General features: G+C 60.5%; 1 protein-coding gene across 1 annotated transcript in view; it reads right to left on the bottom strand.

Moving 5' to 3' along the window:
• Slc6a3 (solute carrier family 6 member 3) overlaps positions 1-25,028 on the bottom strand; it is a 38,251-nt gene extending 13,223 nt beyond the window's left edge. The window contains exons 1-8 of the mRNA XM_077109407.1: positions 24,743-25,028; positions 22,997-23,128; positions 17,082-17,313; positions 11,967-12,105; positions 11,159-11,293; positions 7,659-7,762; positions 6,280-6,404; positions 846-958 (exon numbers count right to left, since the gene is read on the bottom strand). Coding sequence (XP_076965522.1) covers positions 846-958; positions 6,280-6,404; positions 7,659-7,762; positions 11,159-11,293; positions 11,967-12,105; positions 17,082-17,313; positions 22,997-23,128; positions 24,743-25,028 — 1,266 coding nt within the window. The remainder of the gene's footprint in view (positions 1-845; positions 959-6,279; positions 6,405-7,658; positions 7,763-11,158; positions 11,294-11,966; positions 12,106-17,081; positions 17,314-22,996; positions 23,129-24,742) is intronic.
• Positions 25,029-25,917: the final 889 nt, after the last annotated feature.

The following is a 25,917-nucleotide window of genomic DNA, read 5'->3' as shown; positions in this document are numbered from 1 at the left end:
GCTTCAGTGAGGGACACTTCCTTGGTGACATGGCCCTCAGAGGGGGGCCTGGAGGGTGACCACAGCCACCCCAGGCATTGGCTACGACAGTATGTCGAATACCACTCGGGACCTTGCAGGCCAGGCTCTGCTGCGAGGGCAGCCGGGTGCTGCTGGGCTGCCCAGGCTGCTCAGAGACCTGTGTCCTGTCAGCATCCTCCGTCTGAGTGCAGGAACACAGAGGCCGGTGGTCTCCAGGGCTGTGACCGAGCTGGGTGGGGGGTGAGGGTGGGCTGTGGCCAGTGGCCCTCACTGCTTGGGAAAGGGATTCTTGGTCCACGCTTTCCAGCAAGCATATCCTGGGCCCCATCAGGATGGGCAAATGCAAGAGGCACTGCCCCCTCCCACCAATCCTGTGACCCCCGAGGCTCAGCTCATGGGGCAGAAGGACCCTGAGAAGGTGCTGCCAGCTCAGGCCCAGCGAGGGCCCGGGCAGCCTCCACTGCCCGCCGTGCATGCCCTATGGTTGGTCATGCTTTCTGAGCCAGGCCTCTGGTGGCTGGGGCCTGCTGCATGTGTGCTCAGACTCTGAGGGGCCCAGGGTGGACACACTGAAGGCCCAAGGGGGAAGAGGAAGGGTAAGCTAAACTCCAGGAACCGCCCAGCTCCCTCCAGAGAGGGTCTAGAATGACTGTGGTCTGCCTCCCTTGAGTAGGCTCTGTGCTGAGCAGGGAGGTTCAGGGGACCATCCAATGGGTCTCTGGGTCTCTGCCTGGCCATGCCAGGGCATCACCCCAGGAACATGCCGAGCATGGTGCTAAGGGCCCCAGGGGGCTGGGCACGGCATCCAGGGCCACCGGACTCACGGCACTGTCGATCCCCAGGGTGAGCAGCATGGCGAAGAAGACCACCGCCCAGGCGGAGGACAGGGGCAGTGTTGCGATCGCCTCAGGGTAGATGATGAAAATCAGCCCCGGCCCTGCAACGGAAACCCGCTCTGGTCACTGCAGGGCTCGGCTCTCTCACTCACCCGCCTTGAAGGCTGGCTCCGCCCTGTCGGGGGCCCGGGGCCGACGGGTGGGAGGTTCTCCCCAGCAGTTCTCCTTGAGGGTCCTCCGTCCTGTGAACTCAGCACACACCTGGCCCAGACCCCAGAAGACACACACACACCCAGAACCCATCAGGGGCTGTGCTCGTCCCCCATTGCAGCCTGAGCCCCACTCAGTGGTGTGCGCACGGGCTTTGGGGCGCAGGGGAAGCAGTTAAGGCAGGAACAGAAGTGAGGGCAGAAGGGGCCATGGGCAGCCCGCGAGTCTGCCAGTTAGCCCTGAGGTCTTTCCAGTGCAGGCCCCATGCACACACAAGCACACGTGCCCACACACAGGCACACTCCGAAACATGCAGTGCACACTCATGACAGTGCACGAACATGACATGCGTGTGCCACAACATGTGCGTGAACACCGCGCACACAGAAGCACACCCATGTTCACACTATTGGTGGCCTGGCTGTAAAGTTAGACGTCACAAGCATGCTGCTGACACCTGCTTCCCGACTGTCCACGCTCACTCCGGCCAACTCAACGCAAACAGACATGGTGAAGTCACTTCCAAGAGGGCACCTTGTGGATGAGCGTGTGGCTGACCTCCCCACCACCCTGCAGCAGGGGCCCTGGAAGACCACACAGATGCAGGCTCCCCCACCAGGCCCCGGGGGCTCGGGAGGCAGAGACTCAGCCCAGGGGACGCCTGCAGTGACCAAGCAACACTGCTGCTGGGCCCGAGGCCTGGTCACGGTGCACACCCAGTATCCTAAGATCAGCTGCAAAGCCGTGGCATGTTGTCACAACAGGATGAGGCCTTGCAGGGCCCAGGGGAGGTGCCTGCGAAGGCCCAAGGGTGGCTCCCTGCATGGCTCACTGGGGACATTCGCAGAAGCAGCAGAGAGGACGGCAGGGGAGCGGGCTGGGGTGTGGCAGGCCCCCAGCACAGCTCCACACAGCTCCATCCCAGAGGGTCCTGGATGATCCCACCCCATGTGGCGGACAGCGTCAGTTCCAGCTCACTGTGGATGGGCACCTTCACGCCTCCTGCCGACCCCAAGTCTCGGCTGCAGACCTCTAACTCCTGCAATCCCCCGTCTTCCGCGTGTCTGGCCCACAGGAGGAACTAGAACTCACCGTCTTAAAGAACCACACCCACAAGGTCACAGGGATCTGCCGTCAACACGGCTGGACCTGGGCTCCCTGCAGCTCTCAGGATGCCCTGCCGGCTGTGACCCGGGAAGGCTGTGGCCTGGCGGAAGGCAAGGACAGCGAGCCCACCTGTGGTCTCTGCCTGAGTTGGCACTGTGCCCTGGGGTCCTGAGAACCGGGGCTGTCATGACATCTTCTTTGTCAGAAATGCAGACACAGGCAGCTCACTTCCGGGGCTGGGGCTTCAGGGCCAACGCCACTTACCACACCAAGGGCAGGAGGACGGGCGACGGCGGCGAAGGCAATGGCACAGCCACTCCCGGGGCTTCTCTCCCGCCTGTGCCAGCACCACCCACTGTGGGTGGGGGCAGCCCTCTCAGGACCTGCCCATGTTCTACCTGCAAAGTGAGGGTCCTCCTGCGTGGCTTCTGGGGACCACGTGGGTAACCAAGGCTGGCTGTGGCCAGTGCTCAGGGCACACGCAATGTGGCCCTTCCTCCAACTCTGGGCCCCAGGAGGAGGTCAGCTGGTGATGGCACTGCTGGGGTGGGGCAGGTCCATCTGGGTGCAGTGGTTATCACGGCCTGTCTGCACACAGCCCTGTCCCTTCCACTGCATGGACGCCATCTGCCTGAGGCCCTCACCAGAGAGGAGCCGGTGCCAGCTCCACAGGCAAAGTAGATGTCACTTTCAGCTCTTGGACTCTATGAGCTAAGCAAGCCTCTTTTCTTGGTTTTGGTGGTGGGTACTGGGGATTGAGCGCAGGGGCACTTAACCATTGAGTCATATCCCCAGCCCTATTTTGTATTTTATTTAGAGACAGGGTCAGCAGGAAGCAAAATTCTTGCTTTTGCTGAGGCTGGCTTTGAACTTGCGATCCTCCTACCTCAGCCTCCCAAGCCACTGGGATTACAGGCATGCACCACCATGCCCAGCTAAACCTCTTTGCTTTATAAAGTTCCAATCTCAGGTATTTCATTACAGCGATAGAAAACAGACTAAGACACCATGCCACTCAAACACACAGTGTTACAGCCCTCCCACTTTCTCAGCTATAAGACACAGGTGTGGAAAGACATTTGGAATCTGAAAGCAGGCTGTATGAGTAAGCGTCCACATGCCAGGGACTTTGGCGATTTCTCTGTGACCTATATCCTATCCATGTACGTCATGATCTCTGGATCTTGGTCAGAAACAGATTAATTGCTGACATCAAGAACAAGCCAGCTTGGTTGTGGCAAGGCCAGCACTGTTTAGTCCTGTGTCACATGCAACTGCAGAAGTTCAGTCCCCCTCCCTGGAGCTGTAGGTACCTCCATCAGGGTACAGGCCCTGAGGGACAATGTCCTCTTCAGACCTTGCCAAAGGTCTCAGGGTGTCTGCAGGAAGCATGTGTTGAGGGACAGAGGTGTGAGGTGCTTTGGGGACTTGTGGCTCTGTTGGCCACGTTGGCCTGGTGCAGAGGGCTGCAGAGGGCGGGGGACTGCAGAGGGTGGGGGGCTGCAGAGGGCTGCAGAGGGCTGGGGGCTGCAGAGGGTGGGGGGCTGCAGAGGGCTGCAGAGGGCAGGGGGCTGCAGAGGGTGGGGGGCTGCAGAGGGCTGCAGAGGGCTGGGGCTGCAGAGGGTGGGGGGCTGCAGAGGGCTGCAGAGGGCGGGGGACTGCAGAGGGTGGGGGGCTGCAGAGGGCTGCAGAGGGCGGGGGACTGCAGAGGGTGGGGGGCTGCAGAGGGCTGCAGAGGGCTGGGGGCTGCAGAGGGTGGGGGGCTGCAGAGGGCTGCAGAGGGCAGGGGGCTGCAGAGGGTGGGGGGGCTGCAGAGGGCTGCAGAGGGCAGGGGGCTGCAGAGGATGGGGGGCTGCAGAGGGCTGCAGAGGGTTGGGGGACTGTAGAGGGCTGCAGAGGGCTGCAGAGGATGGGGGGCTGCAGAGGGCTGCAGAGGGCTGGGGGACTGTAGAGGGCTGCAGAGGGCTGCAGAGGGCAGGGGGACTGCAGAGGGCAGGGGGCTGCAGAGGACGGGGGGCTGCAGAGGGCAGGGGGCTGCAGAGGGCTGCAGAGGGTGGGGGGCTGCAGAGGATGGGGGGCTACAGAGGGCTGGGGGACTGCAGAGGGCTGCAGAGGGCTGGGGGACTGCAGAGGGCTTCAGAGGACGGGGGGCTGAAGAGGGTGGGGGGCTGCAGAGGGCTGCAGAGGGTGGGGGGCTGCAGAGGGTGGGGGGGCTACAGAGGGCTGGGGGACTGCAGAGGGCTGCAGAGGGCTGGGGGACTGCAGAGGGCTGCAGAGGACGGGGGGCTGCAGAGGGTGGGGGGCTGCAGAGGGCTGCAGAGGGCTGGGGGGCTGCAGAGGGCAGGGGGCTGCAGAGGGCAGGGGGCCGCAGAGGGTTGCAGAGGGTGGGGGGCTACAGAGGGCAGGGGACTGCAGAGGGCTGCAGAGGGCAGGGGGCTACAGAGGGCAGGGGGCTGCAGAGGGCAGGGGGCTACAGAGGGCAGGGGGCTGCAGAGGGCTGCAGAGGGCGGGGGGCTACAGAGGGCTGCAGAGGGTGGGGGGCTACAGAGGGCAGGGGACTGCAGAGGGCTGCAGAGGGTGGGGGGCTACAGAGGGCAGGGGACTGCAGAGGGCTGCAGAGGGCGGGGGGCTACAGAGGGCTGCAGGGGGGCGGGCTACAGAGGGCAGGGGACTGCAGAGGGCTGCAGAGGGGGGGGGGCTACAGAGGGCAGGGGACTGCAGAGGGCTGCAGCGGGGGGGCTACAGAGGGCAGGGGACTGCAGAGGGCTGCAGAGGGTGGGGGGCTACAGAGGGCAGGGGACTGCAGAGGGCTGCAGAGGGCAGGGGGCTACAGAGGGCAGGGGGCTGCAGAGGGCAGGGTGCTACAGAGGGCAGGGGGCTGCAGAGGGCTGCAGAGGGCGGGGGGCTACAGAGGGCTGCAGAGGGTGGGGGGCTACAGAGGGCAGGGGACTGCAGAGGGCTGCAGAGGGGGGGCTACAGAGGGCAGGGGACTGCAGAGGGCTGCAGAGGGCAGGGGACTGCAGAGGGCTGCAGAGGGCGGGGGGCTACAGAGGGCTGCAGAGGGGGGGGCTACAGAGGGCAGGGGACTGCAGAGGGCTGCAGAGGGTGGGGGGCTACAGAGGGCAGGGGACTGCAGAGGGCTGCAGAGGGGGGGCTACAGAGGGCAGGGGACTGCAGAGGGCTGCAGAGGGCGGGGGGCTACAGAGGGCAGGGGACTGCAGAGGGCTGCAGAGGGTGGGGGGCTACAGAGGGCAGGGGACTGCAGAGGGCTGCAGAGGGGGGGGCTACAGAGGGCAGGGGACTGCAGAGGGCTGCAGAGGGTGGGGGGCTACAGAGGGCTGCAGAGGGGGGGACTACAGAGGGCTGCAGAGGGGGGGGCTACAGAGGGCAGGGGACTGCAGAGGGCTGCAGAGGGTGGGGGGCTACAGAGGGCAGGGGACTGCAGAGGGCTGCAGAGGGGGGGGCTACAGAGGGCAGGGGGCTGCAGAGGGCTGCAGAGGGCGGGGGGCTACAGAGGGCTGCAGAGGGGGTGCTACAGAGGGCTGCAGAGGGGGGGGCTACAGAGGGCAGGGGACTGCAGAGGGCTGCAGAGGGTGGGGGGCTACAGAGGGCAGGGGACTGCAGAGGGCTGCAGAGGGCGGGGGGCTACAGAGGGCTGCAGAGGGGGGCGCTACAGAGGGCAGGGTACTGCAGAGGGCTGCAGAGGGGGGGGGGCTACAGAGGGCAGGGTACTGCAGGGGGCTACAGAGGGCGGGGGGCTACAGAGGGCTGCAGAGGGCAGGGGGCTGCAGAGGGCTGCAGAGGTCGGGGGGCTACAGAGGGCTGCAGAGGGCGGGGGGCTACAGAGGGCTGCAGAGGGCAGAGGGCTGCAGAGGGCAGGGGGCTGCAGAGGGCAGGGGGCTGCAGAGGGCTGGGGGGCTGCACAGGGCTGGGGGGCTGCACAGGGCTCGGGGCTGACGCTGCTTCTGACAGCAGGCTGCTGTGTGGGGCGGGCACTGTAAGGTTGGCCCCTGTTCAAGTCAGACACTCATGGACAGAGGCTCAGGCCCCGCCTGTTCCCTTTTCATCTTGGGGAGCGGGGAAGGTGGGGCAGGGCTGGGCTCACCGTCCTTGGCCACGTCCCCAATGGGCACGTTGTGCTTCTGTGCCATGTATCCCAGGAAGGAGAAGACGACGAAGCCGGAGGAGAAGCTGGTCAGAGAGTTGATGGAGGTGGTGACGATCGCGTCTCTGCAAGGACAAGACAGGCTGTTGGTGCCAGCCGAGCTGCGGCCCCTGTAATTTCCCAGTCATTACTCTCCATTTCCTGTGTCTGGGGGGCAGGACGCTCTGGAGGGGCTACTTCTCCAGATGAGCTCGGCAGCCCTTCTGCAGCCCGGCAGGGCCTGACTGTGGCCACCCTGGACCTCCTGCCTCAGGGTGGGTGAACGGCCTGTACTCTGCTGGCCCAGGGTGGTGACTGCCCCCCTTGCCAGGGGGCTGCCAAGCAGGGCTTCCAGGACCAGAGGTGTGCACACCCTGCGACATCGCTGAATGCAGATCCTGAGCGGTGGCCCAGTGGCGGCTGTGTGTGCAGGCACACATGGGGACGCTGGTGCTGCCAGTCTGAGGTCCTCACTGGAGGGCCACAGGCAAGCCAGGGAGAACCAGGAGGGCCAGGGCCCTCAGGCAGCCAGTGCTCTCCTCCTGGGTCCATGTGGCCAGCCTGCCGTGGAGGACTGCATCTCACCCGCAGAGTGCCTGGACCCGGTTGACACGGGGTGGACTCTGGGCTGGGGCTAGCTGGGGGCCTCCTGCATGGTCTGACTGGCCGTTTCGCTGCACTCAGTCTGAACTTCGTGCAATTTAATCTTCATGATGGGAAAGAAAGTGAGCCAGGCTCTGAGGGTGGGAGGAAGCAGGACTCAGAATCGATTCTGTTTGCTTTGGGAGGATTTGGGTTTGGCATGAGGCTGCGGGTGGCCCGCGCCCTCCTGAGCTGGTGGACCAGCCTAGTCTCCTCAGGGTCTGGCGTGCCATCCTGGGGTCCAGGCTCCCTCAGTGCAGGCCTGAGGGGCACACTGAGGTGGCTCCTTGGGGCAGGCGTCTTGGTGAGGTTGGACCCTGAGCAAGGGGACAGAGACTGCTGTGCTGGCCTGGGGAGGAGGTGGCAGGAGGAGAGCATGTCTGCGCAGAGGGCTGGCCGCGTTGCCCTGCTGTGTCCCCTCCAGGAAGGTCCTCCCCAGGAGGGGGCACGCATTCCTAGGGACCAAGACCCCAAACCCATGGGTTTCAGTATCTTCCTCGAAGTGAGAATTAAGATTTCACTGAGTGCCCACCTTATTTTCCATTTAAAAAGCTGTGTGGTCAGAGGTTGTGCAAGCAGGGTTTAGCTTCCAGGGACCCTCGTTTCCCCAAGTCAGAGTCCCTCCCCCGGCCGCCTGCCAGCAGTGATGCCGACTAGCTCTCACAGACCTCTCAGGGCCACTGCAGCTCAGGACTTACCTGTAGCAATTGTTGGTGAACTTGTTGTAGCTGGAGAAGGCGATGAGCACCCCGAACCCAACACCCAGGGAGAAGCACACCTGGGTGGCAGCATCTATCCAAACCTGCAGAACCGGGAGTGGTGAGATCGCTGCTAGAGGCCATGCAGGAGGGCTTTCCACGCCCACCCACCTCGGGGACATCTGCAGCTGAAAGCCACGGGCTCCAAGGAGCAGCGAGCCTCCCTCCTCCCGCCCTGTAGGAAGCAAATGGCATTAGCAGAGTGCTCGGAGGCGGCAAATGCCACCAGGGAGTGACCCTCCTGCATCACTGGCCTGAGAGAAAGAGGGCAGGTCTGCGTGGTCTGCCTATGTCTGCAATCCCCTTGGAGCGTCCACACAGCTATTCCACACGACCAGGGGCATCTGGTCCCTTCCCCTTGAAGCTGCTTTGCGTGTTAAAGCACCAGTGAGCTGATGCTCCGAGTGGCCCGACACTCAGTGTGGCTCCTGCTGCTCCACGTGGCCCCTGCCGCTCGGCGTGGCCCCCTGACGCTCGGCGTGGCCCCCCTGACCTGCTAACTCGTGCTTTGTGTCTTTCCCAGCACCCCAAACCCAGCAGTGCAGCCAGCATGAGCGGTGCCCAGGAGCTGGGGGCCACCTGAGGCCAGATGTTGGTGTCCAGCAGGTGGCTGGCCCACTTCCTGAATGTGAAAGGAAAGCATGCAGGTCAGTAGCTGCCTGTGGTACATGACTGTGCACATCAGGGCCGGCAAAGGCCATCAGAGCCCAGGCCTGCCCGACTCCTGCACAGCCCGTGGGAGGCTGAGGAGAAGCCCTGAGGGTTTGGGCAGAGGCTGCTACCTGAGGCGTCTGGGGCTGGCTGTTCCTGGGGGCTATTCTTGCATGTCCAGCCAGGCCAGGGAGAGGTCGTGGGCCTGAATCTAAGGAATGACAGCAGGAACTCACTCGGGGTTCTGGGGCTGGGAGGGAGGGCTGGAGGCCTCCAGTGTCCCAGGCGCCTCCCCTGTTTGAGGGAGATGAGCTGGACGCAGAGGAGGCCAGAGCCTCTGGATGCGGGCCTCAGGCTGCTGGGCACCAGGTGCCTCTGTCCTTTGGACAGAAGGTCAAGATCCCCAGGGCCACCATGTTGGGGACCTGTGTTAGAGGGCAGCTGGCCAGCTGATCGTCAGGGCTGAAGAGGTGGCCCAGCATGGTCAGGCGGGCAGCGGGCAAAGGGGTCCCTGCTCTGCCGTCCTGTGGCCCCAGTGCCAGTGATCATGCCACCCCTGCTCAGGTGGCTGTGGGCGGGGGTGTGGCAGCGAGGAGTCCTGCCTCCTGCATAGCCCTCGGCCCTTGCCCAGCTGATATCACCCTGCCTGGGCCAGCTCCGGGCCTGGGCCCTCAGTCCTGCCCTCCCTGGCCTCTTCCCTGCTGCTTGCCCACCCGTCTGCGCAGCCATCGTCCACCGCCTGCCTCAGTCTCCTGCCCACATCGGCCTCCTGCCCAGCCTCCAGCCACCCTCTGACTGCCCCTGTTCCTTCTGTCCCCTGGTTTCCACGCCCTCACGTCTTGGCCCGGCTCTCCTCTGCGGAGCGTCTTCCACACGTGCACCTGCTGCCCTCTTGCAGGCTGCCTGCTCCTGCTGAAGCCCTGTGCTCTAGGTGGCCCCCTGCTTTGCCCTGGATTCTGGAACACACCTCCCTGCAGGCATCCCCGGCCCTGCTGCCCACCCTGCCCTGCTGCCCACTCTGCACTGCTGCCACCCTGCCCTGTTACCTACCCTCCACTCTGCCCACCCTTCACTCTGCCCACCCTGCCCTGTTCCCACCCTGCCCTGTTACCCACCCTCTACTCTGCCCACCCTGCACTGCTCCCACCCTGCCCTGTTACCTACCCTCTACTCTGCCCACCCTCCACTCTGCCCACCCTGCACTGTTCCCACCCTCCACTCTGCCCACCCTGCCCTGCTCCCACCCTGCCCTGCTGCCACTCTGCCCTGTTACCTACCCTCCACTCTGCCCACCCTGCCCTGCTCCCACCCTGCCCTGCTGCCTACCCTCCACTCTGCCCACCCTCCACTCTGCCCACCCTGCACTGTTCCCACCCTCCACTCTGCCCACCCTGCCCTGCTCCCACCCTGCCCTGCTGCCACCCTGCCCTGTTACCCACCCTCCACTCTGCCCACCCTGCACTGTTCCCACCCTGCCCTGTTACCTACTCTCCACTGTGCCTACCCTCCACTCTGCCTACCCTCCACTCTGCCCACCCTGCCCTGTTACCCACCCTCCACTCTGCCTACCCTGCCCTGCTCCCACCCTGCCCTGCTGCCCACCCTCCACTCTGCCCACCCTCCACTCTGCCCACCTTGCCTTGTTGGCCCACCCTGCCCTGCTGGCCACCCTGCCCTACTGCCCACCCTCCCTTGCTGGCCCACCCTGCCATGCTGCCCACCGTGCCCTCTGCCCTGCTGCTGACAGCTGCAGCTCGCCTGGCCTGGTCCACACCACAGTCCCCTTTGCCAGTTCCTCCACGCCCCAGCCCCCAGGGTGCGCCTGTCCACTGCCCTCAGGCCTCTGCAGCTCTCAGGTCTCCTCTGCCCTGAGGCCACCACTGCCCCAGGCGTCCACTGTCCTCAGGCCTGGCCTCCATCTTCAGCTGGGCTCACCTCACCGCCTCCTGCCCCTGTGAGGAGCTCTCCTCCTCTCCTCCTGCCGCCCTCCTCCCTGCCCCCCTGTTTCTGCTGCAGCTTTGGTCTTTCTGCTTCCTGTGCACCTGGAACTGGCCTTAGGTGCCTAGGGCCACACCTGCGGAGGCCTCCTGCCCCCGCCGTCCCCTGCTGCCACCCCGTCCCACAGTGACAGAACCCCTGGATGGCCTCCGCCCTCCATCCCGCCTTGTCCACCTGAATCTGACATCCCCACCACCCGTGCCCAGGAGCCTCTGCCACTGGCCACTGCACCCTCGTTGCCCAAACAGCACTGTCCCTTCTCCCTCCCTTGGGGACCCACCCCGCAGGGCCTGGCCAGACCTGGCCTCTCTGAGGCCGCTCCAGCCACATGCTTCACCCGAGGCTCTCTCCCTCTGTGCGGCCTGACTAGATTTGGTTTCCCACGGGACCAGATTGAGGTCACCCTCTTATTGTGCGCAGGCCCAGGAGACCCCGGAGCAGGCAGCGCTGCGGGTTGTTGGACGGGGAACCGCAGCAGCCGGCTGAGCCGCACGGTGTTTTCTAGGACTCAAGGGCACCCTTCTGGCAGCAGGTGGCAAAGGGGAGAGAGCGAGGCAGCACTGGGGTGTGGTGCCTGGCAGCAGCCAGCAGAGGACTGCCCCCCAGGGTCCTCCCCCTGCTCTAGCACAGGCCCCTCACCTGGCCCGACAGTGCGGGTGCCAGCCAGCCTGCACCTGCTGGACAGAGAAGTTCCTGCCCAGTGCTTGTGGGACTCCCGGGCCAGAACGCAGGGGCTCATGGCCTGGCCCCTGCCAGCCCTCGAGGTCTGGGGTCCACGGGGGGTTACTCACAGATGCCTCGCAGAGCCGGTAGAAGTCCACGCTCAGGTAGGCTCTGATGCCATCCAGGGCCCCAGGGAGGGTGATGCCGCGCAGGAGCAGGGCAGTGAGGACCACATAAGGCATGGTGGCTGTGATCCACACAACCTGCAGGAGAGCAGGAGACACTGGACTGCCCAGGCCACCGGGAGGGGGCCCTGGTACAGCAGGTGCTGGCAGGAGAGCAGCACAGGGTCACCTAAGTGGCGAGTGCTAGGCGGTGGCCTCTGAGGGCCGCCTGGTGTCCTGCACGTCACATGATGCGGCCCAGGGAAGCTCACTGAGTGGACTGCAGCTTGCCTCTGTCCTGTGTGTGTTCCAGGCAAGAGTGCAGTGGGCAGGAGTGGCTGGGCTCCCGAAGGGTGAGGGGCACGCCAGTTGATCTTGCTTGGGAGTGAAAGGGCTGCTGTCCCGAGGGCTGAGTGTGCCTACCACAAGTGCAGTGACCGCTGTGTTAAAACTGCTCTGGGTGCCCATGTCCCTCCACAGCACTTTCATAGGAGAGAGAGAGAGAGAGAGAGAGAGAGAGAGAGAGAGAGAGCGAGCACCAGCACCCCCTGTGCTTGTCTTCACTCTGGAAACCTCCTGCCCTCTCCGTGTCCTTCCCCAAACACAGCAAGTATCTCCTCAACCCCACAGGGCCACATGTCCATTTCTGCCCATGGACAGACACTTGTCCATGCTGACTCAGCTATGGCATGTGTCCTAACCATGGCCGTGTGTCCACCCTAACCTGACCACCATCCTGTGTCCACGCCTGGTGGCGGGGCCCAGCACTCACCTTCCCCGAGGTCTTCACCCCCTTCCACAGGCTGAAGTAGAGCAGGACAATGACCAGGATCAGGCAGGCTGTGAGCTGCCACCGCGGAGGGCCCAGGTCGTCGATGCCACGGCTCTCGTGGAGATGCAGCACGCCGCGCCTGGAGGGGCACAGGGGCTCAGAGGGCAGCCACCACACCCCGACCTGGACAGCTGGCCAGAGACCTGCCCTCCCTGCTCAGCAGGGACACAGCAGTCACACGCAGGGAGAAGCTGGGAACCCGACCAGGCACGGGATCTGACCAACCAGAAAGTCTGCTCTGGAAGGTCCAGCCCACCAGCCCGTCCCCAAGGCTTCTGGACACCTGGCCCTCACCGCCTGCCCTTGGCACCCTGCTGTCTGGAGTGGGGAGGAAACGGGTTCCCTGGGTCTGTGAGGAGGGAACCCCAGGAACCAGAGGGAGGCTGCTGCCCAAGATGGCCCCGGGCTTCTGAAGGCCGAGCGGCTCTGAGCAATAACAGGCTCCTGACCCCTCCCGCTGCCCGGCTGCTTCAAGGAGGCTCCTCAGGGATGGACTTGGGATGACTCTGCTCTGGGCTCCATCAGGGTCCCCATGTGGCTCCTGTCCCCCAAGGGCAGAGTGTAAGGTAACAAGGAGAGGGGTGGGGTGGAGCCAGGCTCCAGTCCTGGACACTAAGTCCTGGTGACAACCTGCGGGAATCTGCAGGAAAGGCGGGACAGAAACAAGAGATGTGAACTGAAACCAGGATGAGACCAGTGAGGCCCACGTCCACCGAGGGAAGACTGAGTCGGCACAGGCACTGCGCTCTCCGGGGAGGAGACGCGGACGTCGGCTCGGCCTGGGGTTCGACAGCGGATTCCTAGACACACGTGAAACCTAGACAAGTCTGACGTTATCAGGTGTAAAGACGTCTGTACGTCCGAGGAGTCCATCAGCGAGGGAGCAGGGACTGTGGAAGGGGGAAGACGCGCCCAACTCCCCGCTGCACAACGGAGTGGCAGCCAGAAGGAAGGACTCCCAGGACCAACAGCACGGGCACAGCCCTCCACGCTAGGGTGGGCTCCGGCTGGCCCTCCCCCCGCAGGCACACCACGGCCAACCGGCACGTGGACAGATACTGAGTGCGCCAGTCACTAGGGACGCGCAAACCCAGACTATGAGAAGCTCCACTGCCCACACGGATGGAGGTCATCTGAGCCAAGAAACAGGCAGAGAAGAAGTGTGGTCCAGCGTGGAGAAGCTGGGAACGTGGGCCCTGCCGGGGTGTGAGGGCCGCGCTGCGAGGTCAAGCTGAGGCTGTCCCCCAGGACGCTGGCATCGCGTCTGGGCACACACTCAAGGGAGGAAAGCGGGGTTCACGCTCCACGTGCACCCACATTCCCATGGATCTGCAGCAGCCGGAAAGCCCCAGCTGCCCAGGGGTCCAGGCAGCTGCAGGATGTCATCAAGACCAAGAGCCAGCTGGGCTGAAAATGAAGTCAAGCCCTGGCACTGGGTGGACGCTGTGGACGCTGAAGGTGTACCCTAAGGGGAGTAGGTCAGAGCACAAGACCCCACGGTCCACGGGCGGGACGCCCCGGCATCATTGGAGTCATCAGCTGGTACCTGTAATGTGGGGGCCAGGCCTGGGGGGACTGCAGTTGAGTTTAATGGGGACAGAATTCCGGTTTGGGAAGCCGAACACAGTGGAGATGAGTGGTGGCGATGGTCTCCCACTGTGTGAACGCGCTCAGTGCGCCACGGACCTGCGCGTAAACGGGAAAGCGCTGGATTCATGTGCGGTTGCTACCTGGGAGCCCCCGAGAAGGAAGAGCAGTGAGTCACCGGCACCGTGCTCATGGGGTGCCTCACGTAGGGGCAGTGGGCCAGAAGGAGCCTCCCCACAAAGACGAGGCCAGGTGCTGGCAGGCGGGAGGGTAGGATGGATCTACGGGCCGTCATTAGAGCACACCCCGGCCAGGACAGTCGGCAGCAGTGTGGAGAGGACCTTGACATGGCCACACAGACTGGCAGGAGGGAGCAGGCTGCGGGGCTGTCCGGAGCCGTGGAGCCACGCGACGTGAGCGTCACCTGGCCATGAGGCACCTGGCCACGAGGCACGAGGGGCTGGAGCCTGGTCACCCACAGTGCGGATGAGGGGAAGCCTCAGAGCTGATTAACCCCAGAGGAGAGGTGACACCAACTGAAAAAATAGCCAGAGGGAGACTTCAACCCCACCATACTGATGACAATCACAGGCAGACTGTCACCCTGGACACGAGCGGGAAGAGACTATGCTGTGTACCAGAAGCCCACTCTGAGGGAAGGACACACAGGTCAAATGCCAGAGCGGGAACAGGTCACGACATGGCCACCACTCCTGATGGCGGGGTGGCCATATTCATGCCAGAAAAGCAACTTCAGGAGGAGGTGACCCAAAGGGCAGGCATGATGGCCAGGGGGTCAAACCAAAGGCCGACACTCACGCACACACCTGCCTTCATCCCGGGGCCTCCGGATGCAGTGCAGCCAAGAGAGCATGAAGAGGAAAGCAAGCCCACCACTGCAGGGGGTCCCCGCACCCTTCCCAGGACCTGGCCAGCAGGGGACAGCAACTCCCTGCAGACACAGCGACTGAGCAGCACCGAGGACACCAACCAGCAGACCGTTCCCTTGACACCGCCCCCGACAGCTGAAAGCTTGCTCTTTCTTTTGAGATGGGTCTTACTGTGTTGCCTGGCTGGCCTTGAACACCCAGCCCCTGGGACCCTCGCTCCGTAGGATCCAAATACCACTAAGTTGCTGATGCTGACCTTAAACTAGTGATCCTCCTGCCTCAGCCTCCTGAGGTGCTAGGATTAGATGCGCACCAGCATGGCCGGGCCACCATGCGTTAAAAACCCATTCTTTTTAGATGCATCTTCCACCAAGCTACCAGAGTAGAGGGTACATAGAGAGCATTCCCCAGATGCACCACACAGCAGGCTGTGAACAAGCCTCAGTAAATTATAAAGATTAAACTTTTATACATATGTCATTTTGTCAAAATGAAATTAAATTAGAAATTGATAACAGAGGGCTGGGGATGTGGCTCAAGCAGTAGAGCGCTCGCCTGGCATGCGTGCGGCCCGGGTTCGATCCTCAGCACCACATACAGACAAAGATGTTGTGTCCGCCAAATACTAAAAAATAAATATTAAAAAAAAAAAGAAATTGATAACAGAAACATCTAGGAAACCTCCAAATACTTCAAAGTTAAACAATCAACTTCTAAGAATATTCCGTTAGTCAAAGTCGAAATCATAAGTGAGATTAAGAAATACCTTCCCATGAATGGAAATGAAAATACATCTCCAACTTTGTAAGATGTAGCTAAACTGGTCCCTTAGAGGAAAATTCATAGCTCTAAATTCAGGACTTTCTACTCTGTGTTAGAAAGTGGGTGAAGGCAAACTTAGCAAGTGTCCATGGCAGCGAGGGGCATTCAAAAACGTCTGGAGCCATGTGAGTCTGTCCCTCAGGCCACACTTTCCGGGCTCAGGCTTCTTGCTGGCCGCGCTAACTGACCCTCAGTCCTCAGATCCATGGAGAGGCGCAATTCACACAGGGCAGGGAGGCTGACTGCTACAGGTGGGTGCCCTCCTGCAGGATGCACACTCATTACTGTCACACCGTGGCCTTCCCTTGCCGTGCAGTGTGACCTGGGCTCCTGACTCGGAGCCTGTAGGAGCCTGCTTCTCCTTCACGGTGAGCTCATTATAAAGGGGGTCTGAACTCCAGACCCCTGCAGACCTGTGCATGGAGGTCGCTGGGCCTGATGCTTCAGGGGAGTGAAGCCCGGGAGCGTTCGGGAGGCACAGCGGGCACCTCGGTGCCAGGAGAGGCTCCTCAGCACTCAGGGCTGTGGGTCCTCCTGCTTCCCCTCCCTGCCTCTGCCCGGCTGCCTCCAATGACAGTGGCCAGACCTTCCTGGAGCACAGAGCTCCATCGCCTCTCCATCTGTCTCCGATAGTCTGATATCTGAAACATGCATTTCCTTCCTCTATTCATCACAAATCACTGAATTCTCTGATCAACCTTCTTACCTGAAAATCATGCAGATGAACTGACACCCCACACCTTCCGAGAGGTGACAGAGAGGTGACATCTCTGCAACCTTCCCATGTACTCCAAAGTACACTGACGTCCACCTGAAACTTGGGACAGGTGCTGGCTCGGCACCTGTCACCATACCTAGGCCTCATGCCTCCCTGCACCCTCCAGGGCCACCCAGCTGTCCTGCAGATCCTGAGCAACCACAGTCCAGGGTAAAACTCTTGCTGGAAACAGGGTTGGGGAAGGACCACCAGTGGCCCAGTGTGGCTCCCCACAGCGAGCTTTCTCATGCACACACACATCTGGTTCCAGAGGGTCCAGGGGAGGGGTGGACCTATGCAGAGGTCACAGCCCTTCCAGGCAAGGCCACCTGGTGATGGAGAAGGGGATAAAGGAGTGGGTGCGGGATTGAAGGACTCAGAGAAAAACAGATTCCAGGAGAGGGGCTGGCCTGAAGATGGCCTGCAGAAGGTCAGGCCTGGCAAGCGGATGGCAGGAGGAGACAGAAGGCCAGGAGGAGCCTGCAGGGCACGGGGTGGGCTGGGGCAGCGGAGGAAGGGGCCCCTAGACAGGGGAGGAACCCAGTGAAGGCAATAAAGTTGTGTTTGTAAAAAAAGAAAAGCTCACGAAAGTGGGCTGCAGCTAGTGCACACCCCCTTGATGACCCCAAGGGCCAGGCTGCACTGCCCAGGAGCCCCTCTGCCGGAGAGAGTGGGGCCTGCAGGGAGGGGCGGCCAGAACACAGGCTGAGCGCACTTCCCCTCAGCACCCGGGAGGCTCCTTCCCCACGGGGGAGCGGGATGGATAGTGAGGGGCTTTTCTACCAGAGCTGCTGAGCTGCCGGACCCCTGTGGGATTCAGAAGCTCCCTCCACCAGGAAGTGGAGAAGCAGGTCAATGGCAGCTCCAGACAGGGCAGAGGGTCCCCTCCACCCCTTGGGAGCAGCAGGGCAGGGTGGTGGGTGCCCTCGGGGCTGCCCTGGGGGCCAGCCCTGCCACGTGGCCACTCTGCAGGCCTGTAGGAGCTGAACTTCCACTTACTCAAAGTACTCGGCGGCGGGCGTGGTCCAGAAGGTGTCGTTGGGGCCCGGGGTGGCGCTGGCGTTGGCGGTGCGGGCGTCGGAGCAGTTGGGGCTGTTCCAGGAGTTGTTGCAGTGCACCCAGGGCAGCTCCGCAGAGAAGGAGGAGAAGAGGTAGTGCAGCGCCCAGGCGATGATGACGTTGTAGAAGAAGCCCACGTAGAGCGAGATGAGGATGACCGTGAAGCCCACGCCTGGCGGGCGACACACAGCCGTCAGCAGTGGCCCTGGCAGGGCTCTGGCCTCACAGTGCCAGGTGACACACAGGGAGGCTCATGGAGGGGCTGGCCAGGCCTCAGGCTGTGACTTTAGGGAAGGGCCCTCTCCTCTAGCCAGAGACATCAGGATGTCTCTAAGGGCCACCCAGGGTATATGAGACCACCCTGGTACCTGCAGGGACCCTTAGGGCTAGCTAAGGACACCCAGCATCTGGGGCCACTCTAGATCATCCAGGGCCACCTAGGCACATCAAGGTCACCCACAGCCACACAGGGCAAGTGGGGACCATCCATTGCCATCACAGCCACTCAGGCTCATCTAGGGTCATGTGGGGGCTACTCTGGGTCACCCAAGAGAACATAACCCAGGGTTATAAGGGGCTGCTCTGTCTACATAAAACTGTCAAAATCATCTAAGTCACTTACGGCCACAGTATCACCCTGGGCCATCTTGAGATGCCCATGCCAATTAGGCCATCAAAGGTCACCCACGAATGCTCAGAGTCATCAGAGGACAATTGGGGTCCTCCATGACCATCCACAGCAACCCAGGCCCAAGGACCACTACGGGCACCCAGCACTATGCAGGATTAACCAGGGACACTAGAGTCACAGGGTGGCTCGCAGCCATCTGTGCTCATCCTTGCCCATTAGGTTACCCAAACTTACCCAAGGCCATCTGTGGCCACCCACAGGCACCCATACCTTTCCCTGAGACTACCCAGGGTAAGCAGGGTCATCTGGGGCTATCTGCAATCACCCAGGCCATGCCTGACCATTCAGTCCCCCAGGTTCATGTATGATCATCCAGGGCTTCCTAGGACCACGCGGGGCCACATGAGATCATCAAGCACCACCAAGGAATGTTAGGGCCATGTGGAGTTTCCTGGGACCACCCAGGGCCATGCATGAAGATCTGAGGCCACCCAGAGACAGACAGGGCCTGTCACATGCTCTTTCCAGGATCACAAAATCTAGAATTTGGGATCCTCCACTTGGTGGGGGTTCCTGGTGAGGTAAGCAGAGCTCAGTTGTGAGCAGTCCACAGAATGGGGTCCACCTGATGGTGGGCAGATGGGTCTGGTGGCTGGAAGGCCTCTGCATTGGTCAAGGGCTGGTCCTTAAGGATGCTGGACAAGCCAGTTGTGTTCTTGCCACTCTGGCTGGCTTCCCGTGCTCCTCGGCTTTCCTTCTCAGCGCGGTGCACATGGTGGGCGGGTCTGCAACTTTAATTTAGGTCATGAAAACCTGTGGGGTGCCTGTCTGGTGGCTTGCGGGGGAGGAGCCTACCTTCGGGGTGCCTTTTTCGGGGAATGGCGTGGGGTCCTTCCCATGGTCACACACTCGGGGAGGCTGCTCTCCTGATAAGGCACCATGTTCAAGTTCTCTTCCTATCCCATAAGCAAAGATGAAGGAAGTGTAACTCATTGTTTTAAACCAGGATCAGGAACGCATACAACCCCCTTGGGAAGTGTGCTCAGAGCAGTCAGACAAACCTGAATGCCCACTTAGGAAGGCTTCTCCAGAGTGGAACTGGTCAGTGATGAGTCATTCACACACAGCTCTGTCCCTTGAGCTCTGTCGAGAGGCTGGGTTCTGCTGGAGAGGACGGCACGGGCGGCCATGATGGGCAGCCATGTTGCCAGGAAGCCAAGATGTCCCAAAGGCACCTGCAGCTGGCTTTTCAGTGTTTTCAAGGTTAAAACGTTGAGTCCCAAGTCCTCAGCTTGGAACTTGAGGAACTCAAAGGACCTCTGATCAAACACTAAGGTGCATCCAAGTCTGCTGTGCCAAGGGAGGGCTGACTTTGTCCTTGTCCTTCCGGGGCCACTGCTGTGTGGGAGAGTTCTGGGCCTCACAGCAGAGGGGCAGGAGCACCACCTTCACAGGAGAGGAACAAATCAGCTCACCAAGCAAATGGGCACACAGGAGGGCCTTGTCCAGCAGCCCAGGTGCCTGGGGAGAAAACGGCTGCCCAGGAGGGTGGTTGCAAGTGTTGACTGCTCATCTGGTCACACTGAGCTCTGCACATCTCACACAGCAGACTGTGCCCCTGACACGCAGCCCTCACCAGCCCAGGAACCTCGGTGCAGCTCTTCCTTAGTGCCTTGGAAGACCCAGCCATGGGGAAGCCACGTACCCCGCTGCAGCCACATCTGGTTGCTGTGTGAGGAGCACAGCACAGTGAGGCTCCACAGGTGCCTCTCTTGCCACTTAGTGCCGATGGTTTCCGTCTCCCCTGAGCCGGCGGCAGGCTTCCTCCAGGAGGAACGGAGGAAGCAGGGCGCTTCCTTTCCCGGGCACTCAGTGACAGACGTGGACGCCAGTCTCAGCTCTCACTACCAATTTTCTTAGACTTCTGTTTTCTTAGTATTTCTTCATGTTTATCTTGTGTGTATTCCATTGTTTCCTTTGAGCCACTTTGAATTCTTTTTCAGAACGAGGATGAGTTTGATCAGTCACACTAAAGCATTACCGACTGCAAAACATGATGATCCTTTTACGTTCAATACAATAAGGTGATTTCCCACAGCGCAGTCTGTCCTGGGCACTGAACACCTAACCTGAAAGGGGGCTTCCCGCTAACCCGGGCACTGAGCCCCCAGGAGAGTCATGTGCACCTTTCCCCACCCACAGGAGCCAGCGCTCCTCAGCACTCACAGCTGGCTGTAGGACAGTGTCACAGACACCCTGCAGGAGTCCCGCTGGAGAGCGCACTCCATGATGGGGCACGACCTGCAGTCCCTACGGAGTCGCTGGGCAGGACAGAGACATGTGTGGAGAGAATGGGAAGGAGAGGGAGAGATGGAGGGGAGGGAGAGGGAAAGAGCCGGAGGTTTGTAGACATTCTTCTCCAGGGCCCCACGGACAAGGCAAGCTGCAGTGCTGGAGGCCCCCTGAGCCTCTCTAGCTGCTTTCCCTCGGGCCTTGGAGACTGCAGAGGGACCACCGTGACTCACGGTCTCAGACAGCTGGGCTCTTCAGACTTCACCTTCTGGCTTTCAAAGTGGAGCTCAGCTCCTGGTTAGGAGCAGGGGTAGCTCCCAGGGCTACCCGACACGTCGATCATCCACCCAGGATGACCTGAATGACCGTTAGCTCCCCAAATCATTTTGGGGGCACTTTAACTGTTGCCTTACTTGCCAGGTGGCACTCCTATTTAATGAGACACGAAAATGTATACAGGGTTATTAACCAGACCTAAGAGAAGACTGAGAGGAAGGAGAAGCATACACTCAGGGGACGTGGGAGAAGGCTTCTGCCTCACCTGCTGTGAGGCCAGCCACACCCTCTCATCAACCATCAGCCAAACGCAAGGGCAATTGCTTTCTGGGATTTTAGTTTGGTTGGCCTTAAACTACTAAGGGTCTTTCTTCTTGGAAAAAACATTTTTTTTCTTGCATCAATTCATTGAACTTTCCATGGCTGCACAGGTGCCAGAGCAGACAGCCTGCCTCAGCGGCCCATCTCCCCGTCACAGGTCACATTGTGGGAAAGAGGCTCTGCTGAGCTGCCACTCCGAGGGTGCATGCGCTTCTTCCTGGGCGCCCTTGGCCCCAGCATGGGCCTTGAGGGCATCTGGGATGGAGTCGACTACCTCCCCGCCACGGTCTCCCTCCCTCCGTGTTCTCACACCTGCTGGGGACCCGCATCTGTGATCTCTGTTTCCCAAGAGGGTGTGGACAGCCATGCCTGCTGAAGTCAGATGTCCTCTAGCAACCCAAGACAAGTCATCAGGGTCACCAAGTGCTCTGAAGTTCTCGGAAAATGCTTATTTTATAGGCTTCAAAATAAAAATCCACTCTGGCAGTTTTGTTGGAGAATACTCTTGTGGTGTGACGTTCAGATAGAAAACATATTTCCTCTGCCAACCCAGCCTCAGGGAGAATGGCCTCCTCCCTGCCGTCCCTCTGCCAGTCCCTGCCTGTAGAGAGCTGAATTTAGTTTGAGTGGGCACTCAGCTCCTGGCAGGGAGTGGGGCACTGGCCATGTCAAGTAGGAACTTAGGACGTACTCCAGACGTGCAGAGGTGAGCGCTCAAAGTCCACAAAGCACCGTTTGGCGTGGCTGCAGCACACAAGGCAGCACACGGTCCTGGCACCTCCCCGACTTGAGGTGAGCAGCTCCACGGCTGAGTCAGCACTCTTGGGCTCTAAGCTCTCAGATGCCACCTAAATGTAAATCTCAGCTAAAGCCCATCAGGCCACCACCACAGCCTCGGGTGCAATGTCCTTGGCACTGCTGGGCAGAGCCTGGGAGGTCACCATCACTTCCTGTGCACCAGGTCCTGTCAGTCAGCTGACCTGGAGAAGCGGTGCTGTGCAGCTCCCGGGCAGCACGTCGATGCCCAGAGCATGCCTTTCTAGAGTCCAGCACCTTCGGTTACCGGCCACACTGCTCCAACAGGGGAGAAGGGTGCAGACACACCGCGGGCAGCTCTGGAGCTTCGACTCCTGCATTCGGATCCCAGGGAATGCCCAGCACCGCCTTGCGCCCCCGGAGTGTCTGCCTCACTCGTGGGCTATCGAGGGCGGTGGTGGGAGGGAAGACTCTCTACGTAGCTTCCTTGTGGCATGGTCCAGAGAATCACTTAGCCACCACTGGGGTATTGGGAAGGAAGGCAGCCTACTGCCCGCAAGAGCCGGCGTGCCTGCCTGTCTCAGCGTCTCTGCTGCCAAGAGGGCAGTCCTGTCCTCCAGGCAGACCTGCCTAGGACAGCAGTATCCGCTGGTCCTGGACCTGGACGCCTGGGCACTGATGGCACATGCCTGGAGACTTCTGCTCTCCTCCACACACAGGTCTTCAAGACCTTCTGAGAAAATCCAAACACTGGCCCTTCAAGGGTCATTTTCTTAGTGAATGCCAACTGTCTGAGGGGCACCTCTCCTGTGTCTCCTTGAGGAAGTGTCCCCAAAGCCACCTAGACCCACGTGCCAGGAGGTAGGCCTGGAGCAGGGACTGTGTAACCCTGGGGCCTGGCTGGGGGGCTGGACAGGTCTGGGATGGAGTCCTGCTCTGCTCATCCTGGGCAAATTATTCAAGCCCTCTGACCCTCAGAGTGTATCTCCAGCACAGAGAAACAGCATGGTGTCCCTCCAGGGATCTCCTGGGGATGAGTGAGCTGCTGGGCCACCTGGGGTCAACACGGGGTGTGTGCCTCATGGTGCTGTGGCCTGCATCAGCAGGCTTGAAGGATAGGTGAAAAACCAGACTGATGATAAACAGATAGATACCAATAGATAGATGATAGAGAGCAAGAAAGATGATTTACATAGGTCAAGATAGCTGGGGAATCACAGATAGTGACCAGATGAAGATGAGAGGAGATGATAGATAGATGAGATAGATGATAGACAGATGGCTAATGGATGGATGAGAGGTGGCAGATTGACAGGTGGGTGATCTATATAACTACCATTTCAGCACCCTGACAAGATAACCCTGCTGAAGAACCGCAGGAGCCTCCCCTGGGACCACCAATCCTTGGTCATGGAGGAACTTCAGTGCAGGACCAGCTTAGAAGGTGGGTGAACTGCCCACGGGCCTCAGCAAGGCAGGACCGCACATGCACACTGGACAGCCTGCTCTGAAAGCCTCAAGCCTCTGCTGCGGTCTGCACCGCTGTGTCAGGGCAAAAGGACATGTCTCTGCACATTACCTTTCAGGATGGGGCAGATCTTCCAGACGCCGGCAGCCCCTTCCCTGTTGAACTGCCCAAGGGCTAGCTCCATGTAGAAGAGCGGCATCCCAGCAATGACCATGAAGAGCAGATAGGGCACCAGGAAGGCACCTGTGGACACACACGCCTTGGCTGCCGTGTGGAAGGGGCTGCTTGGCTTTCTCTGAGCTCTTACTGTCCCAGACTGAGTGTGGCCATTTGTACCCAGTGGCCTTTCTGGGTACAAATGTCTGACCCTTAGAGGGGTGAGTCTCAGATATGGTGGACAGCCTGCCTCCATACCTGTTGCCCACTATTTCTAGTGCCTCAATATGTCCCTCCAGAAACCCTGGTCACCCCCAACCCACACGATGACATCAAACCTATGGCAGAGCCGGGACAGCCCTGCCCACTCTTGGTTTTGCTCCCACTGCAGGCCTGGCCCCTCCCTGGTCCAGATCCATTTACCTTTCAAGATCTGGCCCCAGCACCCCCTGACCCTCCCCAGGGCCTGGCACTCAGAGTCTGCCTCTACAGCAGGCCACCGCTGAGGTCCTTGCTGCCAGGAGCTGCCCAAGGACCAGGACCCCTCGGGTGGACCTGGTTCCCTGCACTTATGCCCTCTATCTCCCCCTCAAAAGACTGGGCCCTGTGCAGGCCTCCTAAGTCCCTCTTACTCCCCCCCAGGCTGACCTCTGTAAGGGAGGGCTTTGCCACGGCTCCCTTCTGGCCTGTGCAGAGCTGTGGAGACCCCTCTGCTCCGTCTTGGGCAACTTACTGCTCAGGCCTTGGTCTCCGTCTTCAATATGGGCATCTTTAAGACTTCCTCAAAAAGTCTTGCCCTGCCTTTCCTATGTCTGGAGGATCCAAGCAGGGAGGCCAGGGGATGGCCCCCGACGGGGATGCATGGGGAGGAGTGCCCCTTGACTTGGCTGCTCAAGGGAACTTTTCAGGTGACCTGCCCCATCCCAGCCTGCTGAGTGCCATGCAGTCAAGGGTCTATGGCTGGATGAATCAGAAGTGAGGGCAGGGCCACTGGAGGCCCCCATTTCAGGGCATCATCTGCCCCTCCAAGTTCAAGTTCTACATACTTTTAAACACTATCAAGCCATTTTTTGGCCCTTGGAGAATTTTTCCAAAGTGAAAACAACCCCTGGAAACAGAGGACAGGGCCAAGGTGCCTCCACCTACTTCTTCCTGGTTGCCTCTTCTCAGGCCTTGTTTTTCTCAGCTGTTAAGATGCAGAGCAGAACCAGACTCTGTGTTCTTCCCCGGGAGAGCCTGCACCCGCTGCATCTCCTGCACTGGGGACAGTGTGCATCCGCTGCATCTCCTGCACCTGGGACAGCCTGCACCCAGGACAGCCTGCACCCACTGCATCCCCTGAGCCTGAGACAGCCTGCACCTGCTGCATCTCCTGCACCTGGGACAGCCTACACCCGATGCATCTCCTGTGCCCAGGAGAGCCTGCAGCATTGCATCTCCTGCACCTGGGACAGCCTGCAGCACTGCATCTCCTGCACCCAGGACAGCCTGCACCCCCAGTATCTCCTGGAGAGCCTGCACCACTGCATCTCCTGCTCCTGGGAGAGCCTGTATGACTTTATGCTCTGGTATGAAGCAGCCCTGTCTCCACCAGGAGGAGAGCATAATTTTGCCAGTGAGCATGTGTTCCCTAAGAACACTGCTCCCTGCTGCCCTGTGGCCCAACCTGGAAGAAGGAACCGGGCCCCAGATGGCACTTACCTCCACCATTTTTGTAGCATAGGTAGGGGAACCTCCAGACATTGGCCAGGTCCACTGCAAAGCCAATGACTGAGAGCAGAAAGTCGATCTTCTTGCCCCAGGTCTCCCGCTCCTGGGCCTCCTCAGGGCTCCGTGGTGGGTTGATCAGCGTGGAGTTCGTGAGCTGCACCCCGTTCTGCTCCTTGACCAGGATGAGTTCCACGTCCCTGGGGCCCATGGCATTGGGCTCCTTAGCCGGGGCCACCACGGGGGACATGGGTCCCACGGAGCATTTGCTCTTACTCATGGGAAGACTGGAGCCTAGGGATTCTGTGCTTTTTCCTCTTGGTCTTCAGCCAACATGAAAAACACAGAGAAACGCACTGGTGTGGTAGCAGGTTGACAGTGTGCGTCAAGAGCAGAGACCTGAGGCAATTGTGCTGCCTTGGAAGGAGCAAACACATTCCAAGCTCCTAGGATGACATGATGGTGCTCAGGAGAGGTGGAGACTCTAGATCTCTTTGGGGGTCACGGGGGGAACCAGCCATGGAAACCCCAAGACAGACCTGCTGATGTGCCTCCTCCTCCACCCCGCACCTGTCAAGCACAAGGCTTGATTTGCTTTCTAATAACCATGCACAGATGTTCTGTCCCTTCTCCACATTCCCAGGGAGTCATCCCATAGTCTTCAAAGAGCGCCAATAGAAGGTCTTTGTAACAGCACTATGCATTCTTTATACCAGGTAATAAAACAAAGAGCAAAATTTATATAAACAGCCACACTAACTAAAAATTTAAAAAATAATTACAACCATTTGTTCAAAGAACATCTGTATTATTCAAAGTCCACATCCACCTGTGCCCAGGGGCTTCTCCATGTCCATCTGCCCAGGGCTTCCTGTGCCCTACCTGAGCTGCATGGAGGATTGATTATGCAGGACTTCACCCAGGGTGGGGCAGCTGCCACACAACCCCTTACCAGGGAAGTGGCTCTCAATTACTTCCGAAAAGCCCTGGGCAGAGTGGAGGAGGGCTGAGCACTGACCCATTGACAGCCTGCAGACCTCAGCATTGTTCCCACTGTGCACAGACACTGAGTAAGCCTGGGCAGCAGGGTGACCGCTCTAGTGGGGTAACTTTCCCCTGCACCCAAAAGCAGACGCCTGACAGACGTTACTGTGTGCACCACTTCTCTG

Source organism: Callospermophilus lateralis, chromosome 5 (assembly GCF_048772815.1).
Source record: "Callospermophilus lateralis isolate mCalLat2 chromosome 5, mCalLat2.hap1, whole genome shotgun sequence".
Lineage (NCBI taxonomy): Eukaryota > Metazoa > Chordata > Mammalia > Rodentia > Sciuridae > Callospermophilus > Callospermophilus lateralis.
The sequence above is the reverse complement of the archived record's forward strand: the minus strand, read 5'-3'. Positions and strand labels throughout refer to the sequence as shown.